The sequence below is a fragment of the Lissotriton vulgaris genome, chromosome 11 (assembly GCF_964263255.1).
Source record: "Lissotriton vulgaris chromosome 11, aLisVul1.2, whole genome shotgun sequence".
NCBI lineage: Eukaryota > Metazoa > Chordata > Amphibia > Caudata > Salamandridae > Lissotriton > Lissotriton vulgaris.
In genome coordinates, this window is record NC_141699.1 from 165,731,757 (window position 1) to 165,754,640 (window position 22,884).

At 43.1% G+C, this 22,884-nt stretch overlaps 1 protein-coding gene across 1 annotated transcript in view; it reads left to right on the forward strand.

Moving 5' to 3' along the window:
* The window catches only part of CUX2 (cut like homeobox 2), an 853,070-nt gene that overhangs the window by 825,095 nt on the left and 5,091 nt on the right, over nucleotides 1-22,884 (forward strand). Inside the window, exons 20-22 of the mRNA XM_086943029.1 lie at nucleotides 9,762-10,043; nucleotides 21,327-21,515; nucleotides 22,340-22,613. Of these exons, the coding sequence (XP_086799155.1) occupies nucleotides 9,762-10,043; nucleotides 21,327-21,515; nucleotides 22,340-22,613 (745 nt within the window). The remainder of the gene's footprint in view (nucleotides 1-9,761; nucleotides 10,044-21,326; nucleotides 21,516-22,339; nucleotides 22,614-22,884) is intronic.

A 22,884-nucleotide genomic window follows, 5' to 3' on the forward strand; every position in this document is an offset into this window, starting at 1 on the left:
TGTAACCATTGAGCCACACTTCTCCACATCGTGCACCCCCAACTTTAGAAGCTACAGTGGGGTGGCGCTCTGGATAGGCCTCTTCTGTCTGCAACTTGGCAGACAAAGAGGAGTGAGAGGATGGATGTGTGGGTGAAGGGGTGGATGGATGGATGAAAGGATGGATGGGTGGATGAGTGAAAGAATGGATGGATGAGTGATAGGGAGGGTAGATGGATGAATGGATGGATGGCTGAGTGAAAGGGTGGATGGATGAGAGTGAAAGGATAGAAGGCTGAGTGAAAGAAAAGGTCGATGGATTGATGGATGGGATGAGTGAAAGGGGGATGTACAGATGGATCGCATGAAAGGGTGGATGGATAAGGAAAAGGAAGAGGGGATGAGTGAAAGTATGAATGAATGAGTGAATGAAGGATAAATTAAAGGGTGGATGAAGGATTAAAAGTGAAAAGTAGGGTGGATTGAAGGATTAAAGGGTGGATGGATGAGTGAAAGAATGGATGGATAAGTGAAAGGGAGGGTGGATGGATAGATGAGTGAGTAGAGGAATGAATGAAAGAGTAGATGGAGTATGCATGGTTGGGTGGAAGGATGAGTGAAAGTTTGGATGGTGGAGTTAAAGGGTGGATGGATGAGTGAAAGGGAGGATGAATGGAGGGAGTGCCAGAATGGATGTAGTGAAAGAAAGAATGGATGGATGAATGGATGAATGACGGAAAGAGTGGGTGGAGAGATGGATGAGTGAAAGGGTGGATGGATGGGCTTGGAGATGGATGCATTGGTTTGGAAAATGGTGGATAGACGGACGGAATGATGAAAGACTGAATGATAGATAGAGAATATAAAGGTGAAATTGTGGATATTAGCAGGTGGATGGAAGGATGAGTAGATGGATCCATGGATGGAAGAGACTAGAGAGCCCTTCTGGGGTGGGTCGTGATAACTTGCTTTGTTTGCTTGGTGCCATAAGAGCTTTGTTTTGAAGTGGGTGGGGGGGTATTTTAATTTTCTGGCTATTCCCTTGGGCGTAGAGTGCACTGATGTAGAGTAGAGTAGAGTGTTACAGAGTGCAGTGGCATAGAGCTTAGCGGTGCAGGGTAGAGTGCAGTAGTGTAGATCAGAATCAGAGGCGTGGAGTGCAGTGTTCAAGTTTATTTAAATTTGCTCAATTACTTAAAACTCTTGCAATGATATTCAACAAGCAATACAAAAAGTAGGAATGCACATTAATTTAAAAGAATGTAACGTCTTGTATCAGATTTAAATAAGTATAGTAAATCTTCATCATCAACTGAAGTGAAAACAGATCAATAAAGTGCAAGCTGGATTCTAGCGTGTTATCGCCCTTATCCACAATAAAACGTTAAGAAGCATAGGAGACCATAACACCCACTGAGGTAGAAGAGCAAGGATGCACACAGATGCAGAACAATAAAACATCTTGCAACAAGATTTTATGGCAGCTGTAAATGGCATAGAGTGCAGTGGCTTAGAGTAGATTGATTGATAGAGTACAGTTTGCAGAGTAGAATAGGTGGCATAGAGTAAAGAGATGTAGAGCGCAATGGTGTAGAGGGTCGTAGAGTGCAGTAGAGTAGACTGGCGCAGAGTAGAGTGATACAGAGTGCAGTGGTGCAGAGTGCAGTGGTGTAGAGTATTGCAGAGTAGAGTAAACTGGCAAAGAGTGCAGTGGTTCAGTGTATAGAGTGCATTGGTTTTGAGTTAAGTAGGGCAGAGTCCATAGGCGTAGAGTGCTTGGATATTGAGTAGAGTGCATTAGCGCTTAGTAGAGTGGAGTGGCATTGAGTGTAGTGGCATAGAGTAGATTGGTTCAGAGTAGAGTGGAGTGGTGCACGTTAGAGTACAGCAGCGTAGATTAGAGTGGTGTAGAGTGCATATTAGAGTAGAGTAGAGTGGTGTAGAGTGCAGAGTTGATTAGATTGGCGTAGAGCGGATTGGCATGGAGTGCATTGGCGTGGAGTGGTGTGGTACAGAGTAGAGTGCATTGGCGTATAGTGCAGTGGTGCATAGTAGAGTAGTGTGGGGTATGGTGCATTGGCATATAGGAGAACGGTGTAGAGAAGAGAGGCATAGAGTGGAGTGGTGCAGAGTAGAGTGCAGTGTGGAGTGGAGTGGCATAGTGGGGAGTAGTTTAGAGTAGAGTGGAGTGGCGTAAAGTGGAATATGCATGGTGTGGTACCAAACTGCCATTACAGACAACACTTCAAATGAAATGACAATAGCATTTGCACAGACATACAGTTGTACTGATAAAAGTATACAGCGCACAAACTACAATGCGTGGAAATGTCATCACCTAGTGTATTGGCTTGCTTTGATCATATTAAAATATTTGTTTCCACCACACTTCACAATTAACAAAAAATGTGCTCCCTTTGTGCTTTTCTGATTCTGATATATTCTGGAATATCTTCACAGTTTTTTTTACAGACATTTGTGCTTGTGTTGTGTGCTTGAAAAAAAATAGCAACATCTTACAGCCTTCCTCAAGCATTCCCTCAGTAGCCAGCATGTTTGTCACATAAATCCTCTCATTTTGAAGTCAGAGAAAGAAAATTTGACATTTGACCTCTGTCTTTGAATACACAGCAAATGCGACAATAATAGAACAAGATTTAAAGGTTTGTTTACAGAAATCCTGTACTGGTGGGGGAATGCTGCAAATGTGGTATGGGCAAGGGAACCTATGAACTCAAGCTGGACAACCTAAAACAAATAGAGCCGGAAAATAGAAAGCAAGCAAGTGTGAGTTAAAACCACAAAGCGAATGGTAAGCAAGGGCTGAATGCATTCCCAAGAAAGCTTTCTGAATGTTAAGATGTTGTTAGCAAATCAGACAGCTGTGCTGTCTTGTAGTCTTCGACCTAAAAAGGTTTGCATTTGGCAACACATGAGTGGGCGAGGCAGGTACTGATCCTTCCAACCCTTTTCTGGTTGTCCACCTCAAAGCCACAACATGTTTCAAATAGAGGTAGCTGTACCACAGGAAGAGCGGACCCCTTTTTGAACCAGTTACCACTCCCACTGGTTGGTTATTTGAGCAATTGACTGTGATAGTAAGTTGTGGTAACAAGCCATGTATACATTAAATTCTTCCAACCAAATATAAGCAGAATCCCCTTCCACAACTCTTCCATTTGTGGTTTACATTAGATCGCAATAACCGTTTTACGACCAAGAAAGCTTTTCCCAACTTGTAAAACGCCGTTAATACTAGAGGTTGGTGGAGTTATATAAAGATTCAGCAAGATTCCATGAAGTTCAGCCAACAAGCAGAAAATATGAATTGCGCTGCTCATGCTGTAATTTAGCGCAAGCAGCGCCAACACCACCATTCGGTGAGCAAGAATATGAGGCCTTTCGAGTTGGTATTGCTGCTACTTGAGTAGAAAATCCCCTCAAGCAGCGGCAAATCTACTGAAGAAGCAGGCATCTGACCGCAACCGCTTGTGACCGCCTGCATAAGAAAATGGCCCGAGGGGATGCCAAATCTTGCTTGCATTTCTGGAGCCTCACTGGAAAATCCGCCACCTGATGATTGCTGGGATTTGGCCGGAACTCCTCATTACAAGACTAACAAAGATTCACCAAATTCCACCAATTCCGCACAACCCTAGTTTCTACATTGTGAAAAGCCGTTTTGCAGTCCTGGTTTTGGGGGGTTGCAGGCTATGTTCATGAGGCCACTGGTACATTTTGCTTGGGATTTTATGGCATGCGTTTGTTTCACCTCTGACTTTTCATCTGACAGTCATTGATGATGTGGATAGTGATGCGGTGATGCTGTTTTACATATTTGTAAAAAGCACAGTGCAAATTGAATAACCCCCACTACAGGCTATGTAGAGGTAAATAATGTTTACAATAGTTTTGAGAAGTTTCACTGAGTTCGAGATTTGCTGAGACCTATCTTACAAGGACAATGAGGTTATTTTGGAGAAGAATGTTTTTCATTCAGTGCAAGTTGGCATTGTGGGTAGAACCAGAGAATACCTTACCTTTTGTTTGCCCCTTGAAGGGGTGGTAATCAGAGTTTGCCCTCTTTTCAACTTGGGAGCATTAAGTGTATTTTGCCGTCACTCACCTTAGAACGTTTTATATGGTCACATAAAAAACTAAAGTGACCAGAGCACTCTGGTGTATTCATTTTTGGACAAATAGAATAACCTTCTAGTTCTACTTTTTTATGCAGGTTGAGAAAGATAAAAAAACAATGAGGTGATCGGTGGAACTCTTGAAATAATCTCAGCCACTGGCTATCACCTCCCTATCCATCATTTTTCACACACCATGCCACCTAAGTTTGAACCCAGCCATATGCAATCCATTCTTGAACCTGCTCCTCATGGGAAGAGTCCAGCCCGAACTTCAAGGGCAGGGCCTCCATGAACTGTGGAGCAACAGCAACCCAGGACCGGTGTCTTCCTTATTAGCGTGTCCCGGGTGAGAAACACAGGCACACTTTGCAGTTCTCCGAATCGAGTTCTGTATTTTCTCAGTCATTTTCGTGGTGACAAGCGTGGTGATATAAGCTCAGGTTCCACATCCACTTCCAGCCTGCAGGCCTCAAACCAGGAATGGCTAGGAACACCTGAAAAGAAGATTCGGTTGATCAAAATATCAGTAGGTTTTATGGCAGTAAAAAAAATTACATTCTTGATAGAAAACTGTATACTTATGATTGACTAAATGAGAAAGTACATTAAGTACTGCACTCCTTTGCCCATTGTGTGGTGAAATAATCTATAATGTCCAGTGTCTCTAGGGCTCCTGGTTCATCCTTGCACTGGCTGCTTAAAAAAATCCTCAAACTTCTGGGTGGGCACCTGTTTTTATATGGCATTGATATTGTTTTATAAAGTGGTAAAAAGTCACCTTTGTTCATAATGGGGTGAATTAAAGATGAATGCCTCAATTACTTACAGGTAATACAGGAATTCAGTACCTGGCTATACTATTTATTTTTTCTGCTTGAGCATTGATTTCTCATTTGCACATGTGTATCAGAGAGTTCTCATTTTTTGTTTCATTTGCATGTATTAGCATTTTCCAAAGCAATTTGTCCTACCCAACAGAACCATTTGTTTGTAGCTCATTTCTAGGCAGTCAGTCACATTTAGTTGCTTGTGAGCAAGTTTGTTTTCCTTCTTTTTGCAGGATATGGTCATTTTTGTTTCCGACGATGTGATTTGAAGGTCATTTCAATCTCCTTCACTTAATCCTCCGCCCTCTATTGTTTGTTATCTTCTTGTATTGTGGCTATCCCATTGGAAACAGAAGAACTGTTGAGTTTGATCATTTGAGTTGAGTTGTGGTCTGTTGATTTAGACTTCATACATTGTAAGGGTGTTTGTGAATTTGTTCCTCACTTGACTTTCTGCCTTCGTAGTTTTACTGAGCTCAGGATTGCATTGAAGAACGTGGCTGTACCTATTACCTTTATCCTCATGAGGAAGGCTGTGTGAGATAACTGTTAGCAGTTTATGTCTTCCTGTCCCTCTTTTGAAGCCACCAATATATTGTAATGGGAAATTTACTACACTACGGGGGTGAGGGGGTGGGGGGGCACTAAGGCTATTGCCACACTCAATAGTGAGAAAAAATACGGTATTATATGGTTTCCTGGTGCGTACATGCTTTACTAGTCACTCGACGTACGCTTTGATTTTTACAGCTGATTGGTTTTTTTTAGGCCCTAATGGAAGGAGATGTAAAAGATTCACTAAAGAAAAAAATTCTCGTCAATTTAAGCTTGACCTAGATTGTGTATTATCTAACTAGAATTGACAATATTTAGGGTAAAAGCCAAAGATCTAAAGAGGCAGATTTACTCAAGAATGAGCAAGAAAATAACGTTGGTGGGCTGCAGTCTTATAAAAGAAACAAACACGGCTTTCGGAGTCCTTTCAAAGTATGTCTGCAATGCAAAATGACTGTAATACAGAGCCAAAAACCTGATTGTTTGCAAAATAATATTGGCATAGGTGTTCAGCAAAACAACTTAGTTCAAAACTGCAGGATATTCCTTATGGCTCAGCATCCGAATTGTATTAACAATTCACATCAATCTGTCGCAACAATGTACTAAGCAGGCGTAGACCCACAGAACTGGAATATATAATGTTTCCTGGATTGTATGTGATGTGTAGGAATGAAGCTGTGAAAGGCATGGCAGTACATTCCTGAGAGTTGTCCAATAGAAGGCTAAAACTGGCTGGGCCAGAGGCTGCACATGTCACATAGGGTTAAAAGGACACAATAAACTGACCAGCAGATGTGGACAGGTTTCCCTTGGGCTCATCAGTCTGGTATTGTCTAGTGAACCAAGCCCCGGGGGATGATTCGGCCTTAATTAATGTGCTTAGTGTAGAGTTGTCTGAACAGTGGACGGGGATATTTAGAAGCATCCTTGCAGGACTCCTGCTCTTGGATCTTCAGGGAGTTGGTCACCTCAAGGGAGTGTTCAAACGTTATCCACAGTGCCGTAAGGCCACCTACACTTGATATGAAGAGGGCCGCATAAATAAGGTGCAAAGGCAGAGGTTGAACAATATTAAGCACAAAAATGAGGCCCACTAGTGAAGCTAGTAATACATGTTAAATGGAAAAGAAAGATACACGATTGTGGACAGCTCTGACCCTTGCACTGCTAGGATTGACCCAACAGGCTTCCAGTTGGGAACATCAGCTATGCAGCAGCTCTTGTCTTTATGCCATGGTGTGCCTTCGGAGGGCAGGGGTCCCACTGTAATATGCACATTGACTTATCTAAAGCATTGGACGTAGTAAATCAATCCTGTTTTGGGGCACGCCGCTTCAGGTTGTTCATATTAAGAGCACAACTTTTGAAGTCCCAATTTGGGGGATCAAAATCTATACCGGTTCGGTTCTTTGATGATGGCATTCTGTTGATTAACGTCACTCCTATCAGTCTCCAGCTGGAGTGGGTCGCCTGGAGAGTTCTGCCACACAGAAGAACCTGGTAATGAACATGACCAGAATCATGCACACTGGCATTGGTAAAGAACAACATAATTGGTCCTTGGGACCTCACAAACTAGACATGTTTAGTAGTTAGAAATATCTAAACATTTTATTTGAACATACATTGGTCTGGGACTATCGGTTGATGCCACAAAGTGCAGTATTCGTCGTGTATCAGAGAGTCTGATGTGAATTATAAGAGTGGTGGAAGCTCAACATTGGTATCCAAGAAGGCCTATATGTCAAAGATTCTGCCAGTTTTAATTCCTGGAGCTTCTGTGTGCTTAGATGGGACCCATTTTGACTTTGACGATGTCAAGTGTGGCAGCACATGCTCCAGCTTAGGGGCTCAATACCTTTTGAAGTTATACGACTTGAATGTGTTGCTTGAATATGAAGTTACCTTAAATAAATGGAAAGACAAGAGGCATTTGGCAAAACAGGAACAAGTTTTTTTAATTAAAATCAGCCGACGGGAGAGTATTGACGGAGGTACGTCTAACCACATCGATGCTACAGCAATTCCCACGCTGTGCTGAAGGGTCTTCATATCCATTATACATGACGAGCTCAGCTCGTCATTAGTGCAGCTCCACTGTGCCTCATGACGAGCTGAGCTCGTCATTAGCGTCGATGTGGCTAAAGACAGTCTCAGTACAGAAGTTTTGGTTGCTCATATATACATTTTGTCGGTACAATAAAACAGATTGACATTCTTTGGGAAGCATCATCGTCATAAATAACAAGACAAAACATATGATAAGGGGAACACAGATGGCTCCTGACCTTGGAGAGAACGAATCCGGACCAGTGTGTGTGAGTGTTCAGATGTCCGGTTTGGTGAGCGTGTGATCATCTCGTGCAGTGTGCATGTCATGCCCTGATCGGTTGAGTGTTCCTAACTTCATGTTTATCTTTGGGCTAAGTGTAACCCCACCTGTGACCTGTCAATTGGTAGACTTGGGTTTGGGTCATAGGACCTGTCTAACCACGTATCTCTGACTTGGGGTTGATGGAAAGGTCATCTTGGATGAAGCCAACAACAATGGTACGAGTTTGTGAGTGCGAGCAAGTGTAACATGGCAGTCATTGATATTGCATTTGAATATGTTCTCATTATTATGCGCTCAGTTGTTACATCATACTTCAACAATGCATTTGATTTGATGTCATTATGCGGGCATAAGTTGCAGTGCACATTGACATTGGATGTACTGGCATTGCCATCACTGTGTGTGCATAGGTTACAGCGTACATTGGCATTACATTTACTGGTATTGACATCATTGTGCGTGCATAGATTACAGAGTACATCAATATTAGCTTTACTGGTGCTGCCGCTACATTGTGTGCATACATCAGGGTGTACATTGCTATCATAATTATCAATCTCAAATGCGCCCTCAGATCTACCTGAGGGGCAGCGCTAGCTGAGTTTGTAAACCGGCAAAAGCGAGTAGCTTGGGCCCCTCCTGATGCTTTCTGGCTCTCAAAAGAAGGATTGAGGGCTACTTAAGTATATACATAAGGCCTTTCACTGTTGTGCATAAGAGAAACATTCTTTAATAGAACCTTAACTGACAAACACCCCAAGTAGTGTATACATACCCAATTTCTCACATGCGCTGTGCAAGCCAATATCATACACTTACAAGATAAATCATATGTGCATTATGCAAGGGATTTTAACCATGCTATCATACATACAACCTTATTTGGCTTTAAATCCTTCACCCAATGGAAAACGGAAACTCTATGCGGCTTTGGTAAAGTTTGTTTCCCACTGATTTAAGATCAGTGGGGCATGGCAGCATATTGACTGGAAAGGTATCGCCTGTTCCCACACAGTGGTGAAGTCAGTGCAGCATACAGTTATGGGCTATCATAAATTGATGAGTGTTAAGGATCAATTTATCACCTCTCTGGTTGCATGTTTTGCGCTGGGAGATGGTTAAATGCGGCATGCCTTTGATACTACCCTTCAAATTTGAGGGCTAAGTCTATGCAATAAATCTTGGTCTTAAACCACATGCTTGTGCTCTATGAAAATGCCAGTGAATTAATCTAAAAGCACCTAGCATTTTCTTGTGTTGGAATAGTATCTGGACACTTAGGAATGTTTGTAAGGTGTTTTTTAACGTTTTGTATTGATGATGTGATAACTATGTATGGTATTTATGTGCATACGTAGGGGAACGAGTATCATGAGTATAGAGTAATGATCCACACTACCACATGTGCATTTTGTTCTTACTGTTGCTGTCGTCCATTCTCCCAGCCTCTCTCATTATCTGCATCCAGTGAATGACACAAATATACTGTGAATTGCACACTAGTGGGAAAGGGTTAATCCTGCTTCAAACTCAGATCAGTATAGAGAGAGGAGAGTAGGGAGAGGTGTGATAATAATGGTAATGAAAGAGTGTAGAGAAAGGGCATTCGGTGGTGTGTACCCACACCAGTAAATTGTTTCAAATGTGTTATCTAAGTGCAAACCAGTCTGGGATCAAGGTAAGGCATGATGACGGTGGTCATGTAACCACAGTTAAAAATGTGGCCAGATTGGGTTAGTTCAGAAGCTAAGGAGGAAAGCAGCAATAAGACAGCTTTCTCATTGTTTTAGGGTGTAATTGTTTGAAATGTTCTCTTTCATGATTCTTAAACATAATCTCCTTGATTAGTGTGATGTGCGATGGCATACAGATTTGAGTATGTGTTTCATTGCGGCGCTGATGACTTATGCTCCATTTTCTCAGAAGCAGAGGAAAGTCCTGCAGGGACGCGGTCTTCCCCATCGCCACCGGCCAGTCCCTCAGAGCCAGACAAGAGTTCTCAAGAATCCCTGAGTGCATCTCTAGAAAGCAGCAAAGAGAATCAACAACCAGAAAGTACATCGTCCCCTTCATCGCAGAGTGGGAAGGTATACCCCAACAACCATGTTCCGGTTGGGATCCAGGATATAGTCGCCATGTCCCCTGAGCTGGACACCTATGCCATCACCAAGAAGGTCAAGGAAGTGCTGACAGACAATAACTTGGGTATGGAGACCTATTATAATTTCCCAATTTTTCATTCTAAACCTCAGCTTAAATTCCAGCAATATGTATGATAGCACACAAGTAGTGAAAAAAATCTTTATATATTATAAACTATGTTTCGAGATGTCCACAGTGACGATAAAAACCAGCAAGTTGAAGAGAAGAGCTTACCTTAAATGTGGCACCCACATAACTTACCTTAGTGCCATGTAAACAGGCTGTCGTGCTTTTTAACTAGTAACTTTAAAAAATATCTAGAGGAGTTTCAAACGAGATACCCAGTGCTACTCTTGATGGGGTGACCCAACCACCGAACTCTTACAAGAAAACTAATATTGAGTTATAGTTGCTGAGTCCTTGAATTGATTCTGAACATAAATCCCCAATGAATTAAAGAAATATGTGGCAGCACTTCCTATGGTGATGATTTTGCTGATGTGATTTCTGTGATGTAAGAATACCAGAGGAAATTAATTCAGCAAAATCACCTAGAATCTCTTTGCCGACCAGCTGGTATTCTCAGCGGTGGAAGGGAGAGGTAGATGTGGGAGAAAACAGATCAGCTATTTTGACTTGTCCTTCACTGCCAGACTTTACTTATATCACCACTGGGTCGAATCTGCATACATTTCGGAATCTTCTGGCACTCAAACATGTAGTCTGCAAAAGGGGTCCATGGTAATCTCCAGCCCAAAGATTATCCTGTGTTTTTAAATTGTAAAAGGTGCCCACTTAAAACTTTGCTTGTGTCACTTATCGCATATTAGGCAGGCCGTAAAACCAGCACAGGCATGAACGCCCAAGGCAAACACTGGGATGACTGGCTAAATTGCTGTCATCTAAGCAAAAGAACAATTGACTGCCTTGGTTGAATTCCAAATCCCAGAAGCCAGTTTCCTGCCATTTCAGGGTGTCTAACTTAAAACAGAACATCCTTTATGGAAATGCAACTTATATCCATGAAGAGGCAGCCCATAACTCTAGTATTACTGAAAAGTGAGGTACTGAATCTACGTATGCTTCAGATATGGACGTTGGTTCTTTGCCTGTACCCTGGCCATGAAGGTGGGGCAAGGGATTGCTCCCCCATCTGGCCTTAAAATCTGCAGTCTCTACTTATGTACCCCATTGAATTGAATGTATTCTTTTAGTTGAGTGCTCAGTTCGCATTTATAAACACATGCTGCATATAGTATTGCTTGCACATGCACACTGTATAACATTTGCTTTACTATAGTGTGATAGCACATCAAGTATGCTTATATGTATTCACATGATTTATATCATTTTATAGAATAAGGTTAAGGTGCCGCAATATTATTAAGTTAATTCTTGAATTTTACATCATTTGATTTGAGGACTGCCCTTTTCAAAATAATCAGAAAAGCGTTTTTAAGCTGTGTACAGATCTTATCTTTTCTTATGTTAATCGGAATTTATAGCGCGCATGGTCACCCAGAGGTTTCATGGCGCTGATCAGGCAGGAGTCACACCACGGGAAGTCACCCAAGAGCTTGCTCGTATAACCACGTTTTAAGCAATCTTCTAAACGACAGGAGGTTGTTGCTCATCCGGATTGGTAATGGTAGAGAGTTCCAGAATGATGGGGCGAGATGAGAGAACCTGCATCCCCCTTGGCGTTTGAGCTTGAAAGTAGGGACAGACAGAAGCTGAAGGTGGGCTGAGCGAAGATTACGGGAGGGTACGTGTCTTACTATTCTGCAACTGATGAATTTTGGATTTTTACCATGCAGAGCTTTAAAGATGATGCACCCGATCTTGAAGGCAATGCGCTGGGCCAGAGGGAGCCAATGAAGTTTATCCAGTTGTGGTCTCGCAGATGACCAACTAGGTTGTTTGTGAATTAACCTGGCAGCCTGGTTCTGGACCAATTGGAGACGCTTGAGTAGGCCCAGAGGAAGGCCTAGGTAGATGGAGTTGGAAAAATCTAGGCGTGACAGAACCAGGGCGATTACAACCTGTATTAAAGCCGAGTGAGTTAGCAGATGGGTGATTTTCCTGATCCTCCGTAACTGATAAAGACAGGAAGAAACCACTGCGCCCACTTGACCTTTAAGAGAGAGGTCGGCGTTGATAATGACCCCTAGGCTTTCTACCGACGAACAGGGGGAGGGGGAGGGGCCCAGTTCGACCGGTCAATAATGGGGTCCCAAGACATATGCACTCTTCCCGGGCAAGATTAGTTCGGTCTTGCCCGGGTTGAGTTTCAGATGGTTCTGGTCCATCCAGCTCTGAATGTAGAGGATGATAGTTTGAAAATTGAGGATGGAGTCGATGGAACTATCCAGAGTGAAGACCAGCTGGAGGTCATCCGCATAATTAAAGGTGGTGACTGCCATATTTTTTAAATAGTGAATCAAGGGCCGGAGATACAGATTAAAAAGAAGGGGCGACATGGAGGAGCCCTGAGGGACTCCACATGAGGTGACCAGTTTAGGGGCAGTGAACGGGGTAAGACGAACAGCTTGAGTTCTGCCCTCAAGAAAGGAACCAATCCAGTTGTGGGTGACGCCCAGGATGCCGGCCTGTCTGACACGGTCCAACAGAATCTTATAGTCGACCGTGTCAAAGGCGGCCGACAGATCTAATAACACCAATGCCTGGGCGACACCTCTGTCTGCATTGGCTCTCATGGAATCCAATAAGGTCAGGATTACCGCCTCAGTGGAATGAGCCGGCCTAAAGCCTGCCTGATGTGGCTCTAGATATTCTGTTGATTCTACAAAATTAGATAAGCATTTGGTCACGTGACCCTCCAAGATTTTAGACAAGAAAGGGAGGAGGGAAATGGGCCGGTAATTAGCAAGGTTTGAGATATCAGCCCAAGTTTTTTAAGTAGGGGGACAATTATGGCATCCTTGAAGGCAGAGGGAACTTTACCCTGCGTCAATGATTGGTTGAGGAGAGGTAACACACTGTATGGTAGCTGAGAGAGAACATCCCTCATGATGTAAGGGGGGCAGCAATCAATGGGGGAGCCTGATTTCACACGAATCAGTAAGTCAGAGAGCTTTGACGGGCTAATAAAAGGGAAACTTTCTAGGGTAGAGGTATTGATTACCAGATTATCCATCGGGTCTCTGACTGTTGTAGTAGGAGTACTGCCTTTAATAGTCACAATCTTCTGTAGGAAGAAAATATTAAGGGAGTCATAGGTATCTTGGGTGGGAATTTGTTTAGGAAGGATCCTTTCGGGGTTACAGAGGTCGTTAACTCGAAAAAATGTCCTTAGATTTATTCTGTGAGTCTAGAATTCTAATAATATTAATAATAATAATAAAACATTTATTAAGCGCCTGGCTGCACAAAACTGTGTATCCCCGCGCTAACTGCTAGTACAAAACAATCCAGAGGAGAGGAGACGGGAAGTTCAGTAGGAGCGTTACTTTATGGGGAACAGGTGAGTTTTTAATTTTGCCCTGAATCTCATTTCGGAAGGCTCCATCCGCTAATGGAGCGGGAGTGCGTTCCAGTGTTTTGTGGCCAGATAGCGGAAAGATCTTCCTCCCATTTTAGCTTTTGTGATACGAGGAGTTTTGAATAGCATCGTACCTGACGATCTTAGATCTGTTGTCGGGCGGTGGATGGTGATGAGATTTTTCAGGTAGTCGGGGCCTCTATTCTGGGCAATACGGTGGGCATAACAGAGAGTTTTAAATATGATTCTTTCTTTAATTGGGAGCCAATGGAGTTTGGATAGCGCGGCTTTGGTGGAAGTTTTTCTTGGGAGACCAAGCACCAACCGATTCTATATTCTTTACGGGCCAAGGAGTACTGGAGCTTATCTACGGGGAGTACAGTGTTCTCCATTTCCTTTCCTTTTGAACCATTTTTGAGAGTCTGAGTGACGGGAGCGGGTAAACTTTGTGAGTGGGACATGAGCATTATTAGCCGATAGTAGCCAGGAAGAAATGCTTGCTTCCATGGCATTAACATCTGAGTTGAGAGGAGGTGCCGTGCTGGTCAATGTGTCCAAAAAGGCTTGAGTGTCTAAAGCCCTCCACTTTCTAGTAACTCCGCCCCTCAAAGAGATGTTCTTGGGCATTGAGGGCATAGTGATATTAAATTGGATTAAGTAATGGTCCGACCATATATAGGGAGAGATGCTCAGGTCTGTCAGAAAGAGATTAATAGACCAGACTTGATCCAGTGCGTGACCTTTAATGTGAGTGGCAGAGTGGATATGTTGGACAAAATTTAGGTTCAGGAGCATATCGAGGAGATCTGTGGCGTGAGGTCCGCCAGAGGGGTCATTTAGCCAGTAGTTCAGATCGCCTATGAATAAGATGTTCGTATAGTTCATGGCTAAATTAGCCAACTGCTCACATAAGGAAATGGAAAAATCAGGCATAGATTGAGGGGGCCGGTAAAGTATGACACTAATAAGAGCGCCAGAACTAGAGTCTAATTTGATGGCTAGGTTATCCACCATCAGCAGATCCAGGGGCAAGATGCATGTGAAAATATCGTGTTTTGATATAATAGCAGCAACTCCCCCACCGGGTCTGCCTGAGAGTCGATTAGTCTGTAGGATATAATAGTCCTGGGGTAACTCGGCCAGAAGGTCAGGGATAGAATCCTGAGTCAGCCAAGTTTCGGTGAGTAGGAGTATGTCTGGTTTAGCTGTAGAAAGCAGTAGAAAGATGTTGAGCTGGTGTTTAACAAGGGACCGTGTATTGAGATTAATAATGCTGAGGGCAGGGGGTTTCAAAGTGACAGGAGCAAAAGTGAGGGAGGGATGAGGGGTACATGGAGGAGGAGGGAGGGGGCTGTGTATGTGGAAGATACCGTTGGTTTTAAGACGGTTATTGATGGCCGTCATGAGCGGAGGGTTTTTGTTAGAGAGGGACCTGAGTTCCTCAGAGGAGTATTTGAGTGGAGGTCCAGAATGCCTGGCTCCTGGGCTCGTCGGGGCGCGGACGGGCTTGCCTTTGGCACGCCTGCTGCGCGTGTCCGCTGTGCTCCTGCGGCATTGCCGGCATTTGAACTTAGGCTCCACCTCAAACTCCTCCCCCCTTGCGGCCGATTGGCTAAGGCCTCAGGGTGGTGTCAGGAGCAGCGAGAGGGCAGCAAGATTTCCCACCTAGTGCTGGTTCTAACAAACACACAGGCAGGTAGTACAATTACAATTTTCCATTTTAAAAAGTCGGTTTTTAAAAGTACAAGCACGAGCAGCAGCCCGTCAGCGTGATAGCAGGCCTAAAATCGCCTGAGAATAGCGCTGCGGGGAGTTTTCTACCCTTTCCTGGCCTAGGCTCCACCTCAAACTCCTCCCCCCTTGCGGCCGATTGGCTAAGGCCTCAGGGTGGTGTCAGGAGCAGCGAGAGGGCAGCAAGATTTCCCACCTAGTGCCGGTTCTAACAAACACACAGGCAGGTAGTACAATTACAATTTACAATTTTCAACAGATAAATGTAAGATGTAGAGGAAATCTTTGATTTCCTGGGAGACTTGGATTTAGCGAACAGAAGCTGTAAATATCCTTGGGAAGGCCACAGGCAGGCAACTCAGAGCCAGTCAGGCCTTATCAGTTTACTGGGCATGCCATAGCTGTGGAGCACAGAGACAGACAATGATCTTCTTTGTACAGAAGAAAACTCCTGCTGTTCCACCTAGGCAAGTTAGGCTAATCTATAATAATAATCAAATGCACAATCGCAATCACAAAAACGGGTTAAGGTGATGTCAGAAAGAAAGAGTGCCTTGCAGACTTTATATTCACATTAATTCTTTTGATCAGATTTGTAAAATTCAATTTGATATATACACAAAAAAAGAAAAAACAATAGTGCTTTTGTGTCCCCAAGTGAAATGGAACCATAAAACAAACAGTGAAAAACATGTAACGTGCACAGCTTGGTTTCCACAATTTTTTTAAAAGGCAACCAAAGATTAACTTAGTAATGATTCCAGCTTCTGTGTACAGTAGTCAGAGCTGTTAAACTGGTTCGCTTTCAAATACAGTCGACGGCGTTTCAACCCTTTTACAGTGCAGGGTCTCTTCAGGACCAAGGGATATGGGGACAATCTAATGATCAGAAAACGAAAAGAAGGCATATGCTTAGAATGCTATATATCAGCTAGGATCCTTAAAGAAGGAAGGACTTAGATGGAATAATGAGTACCTGATGGTGATTGTTCAGCCCCGTGAGACACATAGCCTCCACCCCCACGAAATCATAACAAAAAAGTTGAACATGTTAGGTAGTAAAACTGGGCACATGTAGATCGACAAATTATCATATTCCACTAGCAAAGCATTACTGCGCAGCAAAGATGTATCTGACCCAACTATTGAAATATATGAAGGTATGTGTTTTTTAAGAAACAGCTGTCTATGCAGCACTTTACCCCTAATTGTTTAGGAAAACCTCATTGTCGGGTGTTGGCCTGCACTTGCTTACAACAAACCATGAGCCAAGCCCTGCAAGCAGCACTCTTGGAACTGCCCAGAGCCAGGAGCACACATACTTTACTCACCACACAGTCTTATGGATGTGAAAGCTAAACCAGAAGTTTGTAAGTGAAAGAGGTAGCAGACAATGTCTTGTAATGCTGTCCGCTTATTGAAAATCTGAGGTACTGGCGATGTCCCGGATGGATTGGAATATGGAAATAGACCTCCTTGAGGTCGAGTGCGACCATGAAATCGCCTTATTTTAGAAGCAGGATGACATCCTGAAGAGTGACCATGTGAAAGTGCTCTGAGAGAATGTATTAGTTTAGGGGCCTGAGATGTAAAATTGGTTTGAGGAACCCGTCCTTTTGAGGATAAGGCAGTATAGCGAGTAAACTCCCTTACCCTGTTGATGGTGAGGGACGGGTTCTATGGCTCCTTTCTAGAGGAGAGCTTGAAAATCTTCCCTAAGTAACCTCTGGTGTTGCAAGGAAAGTTTGCGAGGTGGAATGTTGGGAGGATCTACTCACAAAGGTATATTTACATGTGCAGATTTATTCATATGTAAATTTCCTTTTGGAACTACGTTTAAATGTGCAACCATTTTTCAGTATGGAAGTGTAGAATTGCAGGTCTCCAACCCCTGTTACCTGTGGCTGGACACATCTAAGACTGAATTTACAAGTGTATAGTTACTATTAATAACTTTTCATATGTAGGCAGAAATCCCCACCACCCGATTGGGGACGAGATCTCCCTATGGTAAAGTATAGGGAACAGTGATACATTTAATTAATCTTTACAAAAAAAATTACAAATATTTTAATGTAAAATAACATTCATTTCAAATGATTAATATTAACCTAGAACTGATCATTTTAAATGTCCCAGCACATCAACTTATGAAATTGAATGTTTATTCAATATTAAAGAATTAAAATAAATGCATTTAATTTGTAAATATTACTTTTTAATTCAAATTCTGTTTATTTGACATTTTCCATTGAGCTCAACACAGGAATGCAATACATATGCAAAAGTTGACAGAATAAGCCCAGAGTTACAGAACTCACATGTAAGTTACAGCTTAGTTACAAGGTCCATGGCTTAAAAAGCTTATACTCATCACAATCTTAACTTGTGGCATGAAGCATCCCACACCTGTCATTCAATCCCCCCTACAGAGACAGTAACTTGAGAAAGGAAACTAAGTGTACCCAGAAAAGGGAAAAGGGAAAAAATAAAAGAAATACTGCACTGCTGTGGAAATTCGATATGAAACAAATTAAGGACCCTAAGGCGTGGGGCGCAACCCATCAGTGGGAGCCCTTGCGACAGGTAGCTCACCATTGGGGACCATATATATTCAAAGCCATTTCTAGCATTATCCACTATGTCGGCCATGCGCTCCAGCGCCAGCACCCTCCACAGCCTTGCGTGCCATTGCGTTAAAGATGGTGCCTCGAGTTTTTTCCACACGGCGGTTACTGCCATGTTTGCTGCCCCCAGACAAAGCCACATGACCGACCTATCGCTTAGTGTTTGGCGATTCAGGGTTCGGACTCTCACCCCTAGCAAGGTATGTCCAGGGACATAGGAATCTGGTACCCAAGAATAAGTTTGATTTGGGATAAAATCTCCTTGCAAAATGCCTGACTAGAGGGACAGTCCCACCAAATGTGACGAAAGTCACACAGCAGTCCACATCCACTCTAGCACCTATCCGAGGTAGTGGGAAAGATCCAATTTAGCTTCTGAGGATATAGGAACCAGTCATATATAAGTTTATAGTGTGCCTCCCTGAGGTACATCGAGCGATTACATTTCACTACATCTTTATTTAAATGCTCCTACTGTTTTTCGGCCAAAGGGGTATCAAGAAGTGCATCCCAAAAGCGTTTATAATGTGGCGTCGGCCTGGGGCTCAGGGCTTGTATGAGAGCATATAGAAAGGAGATACATCCCTTGGAGGTGGACCCCGATTGGGAAAACTTCTCTATGGAGAGCAAGTCCCTGGTAACAGTCAGCGCACCAGGGGTCACTACAACCAATGTTTAAGCTGTAGCTAATTATACTCTTCTTTGGCAGTCAGTTCAAATTGTTTCCTACATTTTTGAAAGGTGAGAAGCTCGCCTTTCTCAAATAAGTGGGAAATGACACTACAGCCTCTCTCCCTCCAAGCCTCGAACGGACCCTTGTGAAATGCAGGGGGGGAAGCAGCATTAAAGTGTATGGGCGTGTATAGGGAGGGGAAGGTAGTGAGCTGCAGCCTCCTAGTAAGGACATCCCATACCTGTAGGGTGGTGGATGTGGAAGTGCTAATGTAGGCGTTGGGTGGCCTATCGTGTTTAGGCTTCCATAAAAGGTCCCAAATCGTGTAGCCAACTATTTGTCTGTCCATATGGAGCCAGTGTTTCTCCGATGCCCTCAGTGACCATTCTGTGATTACACGTAATTGCGCTGCCTTGTAATACCCTTTAAAATCCAGTTGCGCCAGTCCTCCCTCAGTACAAGGTCGCGTGGCAGGCGCGCCGTTCTCCCCAGCCTTATAAATTTAGTAAGCAAATGTTGCAGTTCCCGAAAGAGACCTTCTTCCACCGGAATGGGCAATCCCTGAAAAGAGGTAAAGCAAACGGGCAAGGGCATTCATCTTGATGGCATTAATACTGCCCAGCCAGGAAATGTATGCCGCTCTCCATTTACCCAAGTCAGGTTTTAGCTGGCATAGCAGGGTAGGGAAGTAATCTTATTTTTTAAACAAAATTAAAAATAGAATTCCCACTCTCACCAGCATTATAATATGTCATTCATTTTTAACAAGTGTATTTACAATATGTGTTATTTGTATTAAAATGAATCTAATTATTTTTGAAAGAGTTCATTATTCATTTTTAACTTCATAAACTATAAAAGTATTTTGTTACATTTTTTTACATTATTTCCTACAGTGAGTTTTATGCCCTTTCATTATTTTCTATGGAAGTGTGTTGCTGTACCTGTGAGTGCCATGTGTCATGCTAGACTTACTCCAAGGATGAGCTGAAGTACATTTGGAATGTTTTAAGGCCTTTTGGCAGTGGTCTTACTCTTTTGTGTGTTGGTTTGCGTGTCAGCATGTCCTTCCATAAACCCCTCGTAACCCCTCTCTAAACCCCTTATATTTTGTATTAAGAATTCCCCATTTTTCAGGTGCTCCTCCAGTCCCTACCACATTTACTTCTGAGGGGCAGAGTACTATCTCGCTAAGAGAGCCCTATGTACAACTAAGATCTGGAGGGCTTTCCTAGCGAATTGCTCTCCGCGAGTCCGAGCGACCGATTCTGATGCACCCGTATGGTGATGGACTCGGTTCGCTCAGACTCCAATTGAATTCTATGGGAGCCTGTGTACCGAACGCGTACACAGGCTCCCATAGCAAAAAGGGGTGGGTGGGGAAAAGCGTACACCCTATGGCGGGCACCCCATTGTGACCATCACACTGTGCATGCATGGAAAGAGGGGACCCATGGGTACCCCCACGGAACCGATTCAGAGGGCCCCGGGTGAAGGGGGGGCCTACTACAGCCCCCCGAAGTCTGATTCCCACAACCATTTTGTCTCGCTGAGACCGAGTCGATACAGCTGTCCGAATCGTGCATCGTACTCGTTCGGAAGCCGGCTCCATTGTGCGGCACGAGGTGTGTGCGAGCGAGTCGGACTGACAGGATCGGGTTCGAAAATTATTCGGCCGACGCGGACGAAATCTTCGCATCGTACTTGGTCATTCGGAACAAGGGAAGATTTGGTCAGAAACATAGGCTCTGAAGCGGATTTGCTCGTTCCAGAACCCCTGTGGAGGCCTTCCTAGCGAGATCGTAATCGGCCCCTAAGTATTAAACTTACATGTGTTGAGATCTCTAGATCGAAAGATAGGAAAGGTGGAAGTGGAGATTTCCACCTGTAGGTCGGTGAATTTCATTTAGTTCTAAGTAAATAGTACTACTGTAGCACTAATTTATATAGCGCAGAATATAATTTGTGAATGGGGTAACCAAACTTGTTCTAGTATTTTAAGTGAATAATTTAATAATCAAAAAAATAACTTAAAGTGTTGTAATTCAGTATTGGAATGTTTGCCCTATTGTAGATAGCATAATATTTTTCAGCTTCCTCTGTTGAACTTTTCAAAAGAGCTAAATTCACTTACTAAATTCCACATTTTAACTTGATCTAAAAGCTTTCCAGATAACATAGGTCCCCTTTGCGGCTTACGTCCGTTGTAGCATAGATGTTTCTTTTTTAGATTTTAAGGCGTTTATTTGTCTGGGATTTAGGCGAGAATTCCTGTTGTGTATTGTTACTGTTGTCAATATTGAATTTATGTCCTTCCCTCCTTACTTTGTAAAGAGCTCTGATATCCTTCAGGATCTTGTTCGCGCTATATAAAAATGTATAAATAAATAAATACATTTTATTAGAGCTGTGAGGATTAGCAGATGTTTTGATCACTCATTTAGGGAGCAATTCAAGTCAAAAGATCACTTCAGATGGTACAATACCCTGAAATATTATGTGCTAGTCTGAAAGGAAAAGTTTCACCCAGCAAATCACTGTTCTTGTGTAGATCACAGAAGTGATTATTAATGGACAGAAAGAACACTGAGGAATAGTTCTAGTTTCGATGTACTGAGACCAAAGCTATTCACAAGCAGCAAAAATAAAACATTGCCATGTCATTAATGAAGATAAGACAGAGTATCACATGGAAATACCTGCACAATGTAGTTTCTGATCCAAATAAATTATTTTTTTAATAAGTGAGATTATGTTACTAAGCACCATCATGATGCAGTTCATTTCAGATTTTCTCTTTTTTTTTAAAACAGGGCAAAGGCTGTTTGGAGAGAGCATTTTGGGTCTGACTCAAGGTTCAGTGTCAGACCTTTTATCCAGGCCAAAACCCTGGCACAAGCTGAGCCTGAAAGGCAGAGAACCTTTTGTCCGCATGCAGATCTGGCTCAACGACCCCCACAACGTCGAAAAGCTCAGAGACATGAAGAAAATGGAGAAGAAAGGTGAGCTGTTCCTTCTTTTTTGGGTGCATGTAAAGAAACATGCAAATATGAAGTCCTCCAGTCTCCAGCACTTATACTTAATGTAGGGTTTAATGGATCATACTTGTTCACAAGTGGTGTGGTTCTTTCCCACTTCAAATGGCTGCTGAGGAAAGTTGACAGATAAGCGTTGGTTCCATAGTAAGCCTTGTAAGCACTCTCCACTTGCTGCTAAAATTTCAAAGGCATCTCAGTGCATCTCAAACCAGGAAATGCAGTTAGTCCATTCTAAGCACATTCACATTTTGCTCAAGCATAAAAAACCCTAGCCCCAGTGATTCAAGTGATGGTGGCTCCTGTAGTAAGCCCCTTTGGTATCTACTCACCATGCAAATTATGTGAAACCCTACACAGTGTACGTATGCAGGTATTCGTACAGAATTGGAAATGTGTTTCTCACAATTATCAGGCTATTTACACTAAAATGGATGTAAGAATGTGTGCACTTTATGTATGTATTATACGAAGTGCAAACCTAGCCAAAAGGCAGTGGAGCATTGTACAGCGTTAAATGGCAAGAATGCTTTACTACAGCTTGGCTGGGAAGTGTGAGTAAATGCCCAAACATTCTTAAACTACATGCATGGGTTGTTGTTCTTAAAGAAGGTTGTGTCTTAAATAGTGCTAGCTTGTGTGTATTCCAGTCAGTGAAAACCATGAGTTGACTTCAGAAGACATTCTTGAAGGCTTACATGGTCACAAAATGTTTCCTCACAAGAAGCAGCTGTAGGTGCACATGCTTCCAACTTCCTCTTAAATGAACTTGTTCCTCATGCCTTTTTCAGCTTATTTGAAGCGGCGCTATGGGCTGATCAGCCCTGGATCAGGTAGTGAATCTCCCAATACCCGCTCCGAGTGCACCAGTCCCAACCTCCAGGTGCACGACTTCACCCTGCTCCACATGAAGAAGCCTCGTGTTGTTCTTGCTTTGGAAGAGAAGGAGGCTTTGAAGAAAGCTTATCAGCGAGAGCCTTACCCGTCTCAACAGACAATTGAACTGCTATCATTCCAGCTTAACCTGAAGACAAACACGGTCATCAACTGGTTCCATAATTACAGGTACTGCACCAACCCTTTGGCACACGTGTCTGAGGACTCAATTGATTCACAGAATTCCTCCTGTTACGAGTAAACCCCCACAGAATGGGGAATCACAGTGTGGACACAGATTTCACGCGCAGAATTTCCCAGGCAGAATTCTGCATGGAATTCCCATTTCTGTGGGACTTACCCTGGAAGAGTGTTTTCTTGAATGCCGAATTGCAAGCTTTGTGATAGGTGTTTTCCAAGAACAGCAAGGGTCCTGCTTCACTTGCATAGTTTGCTTACT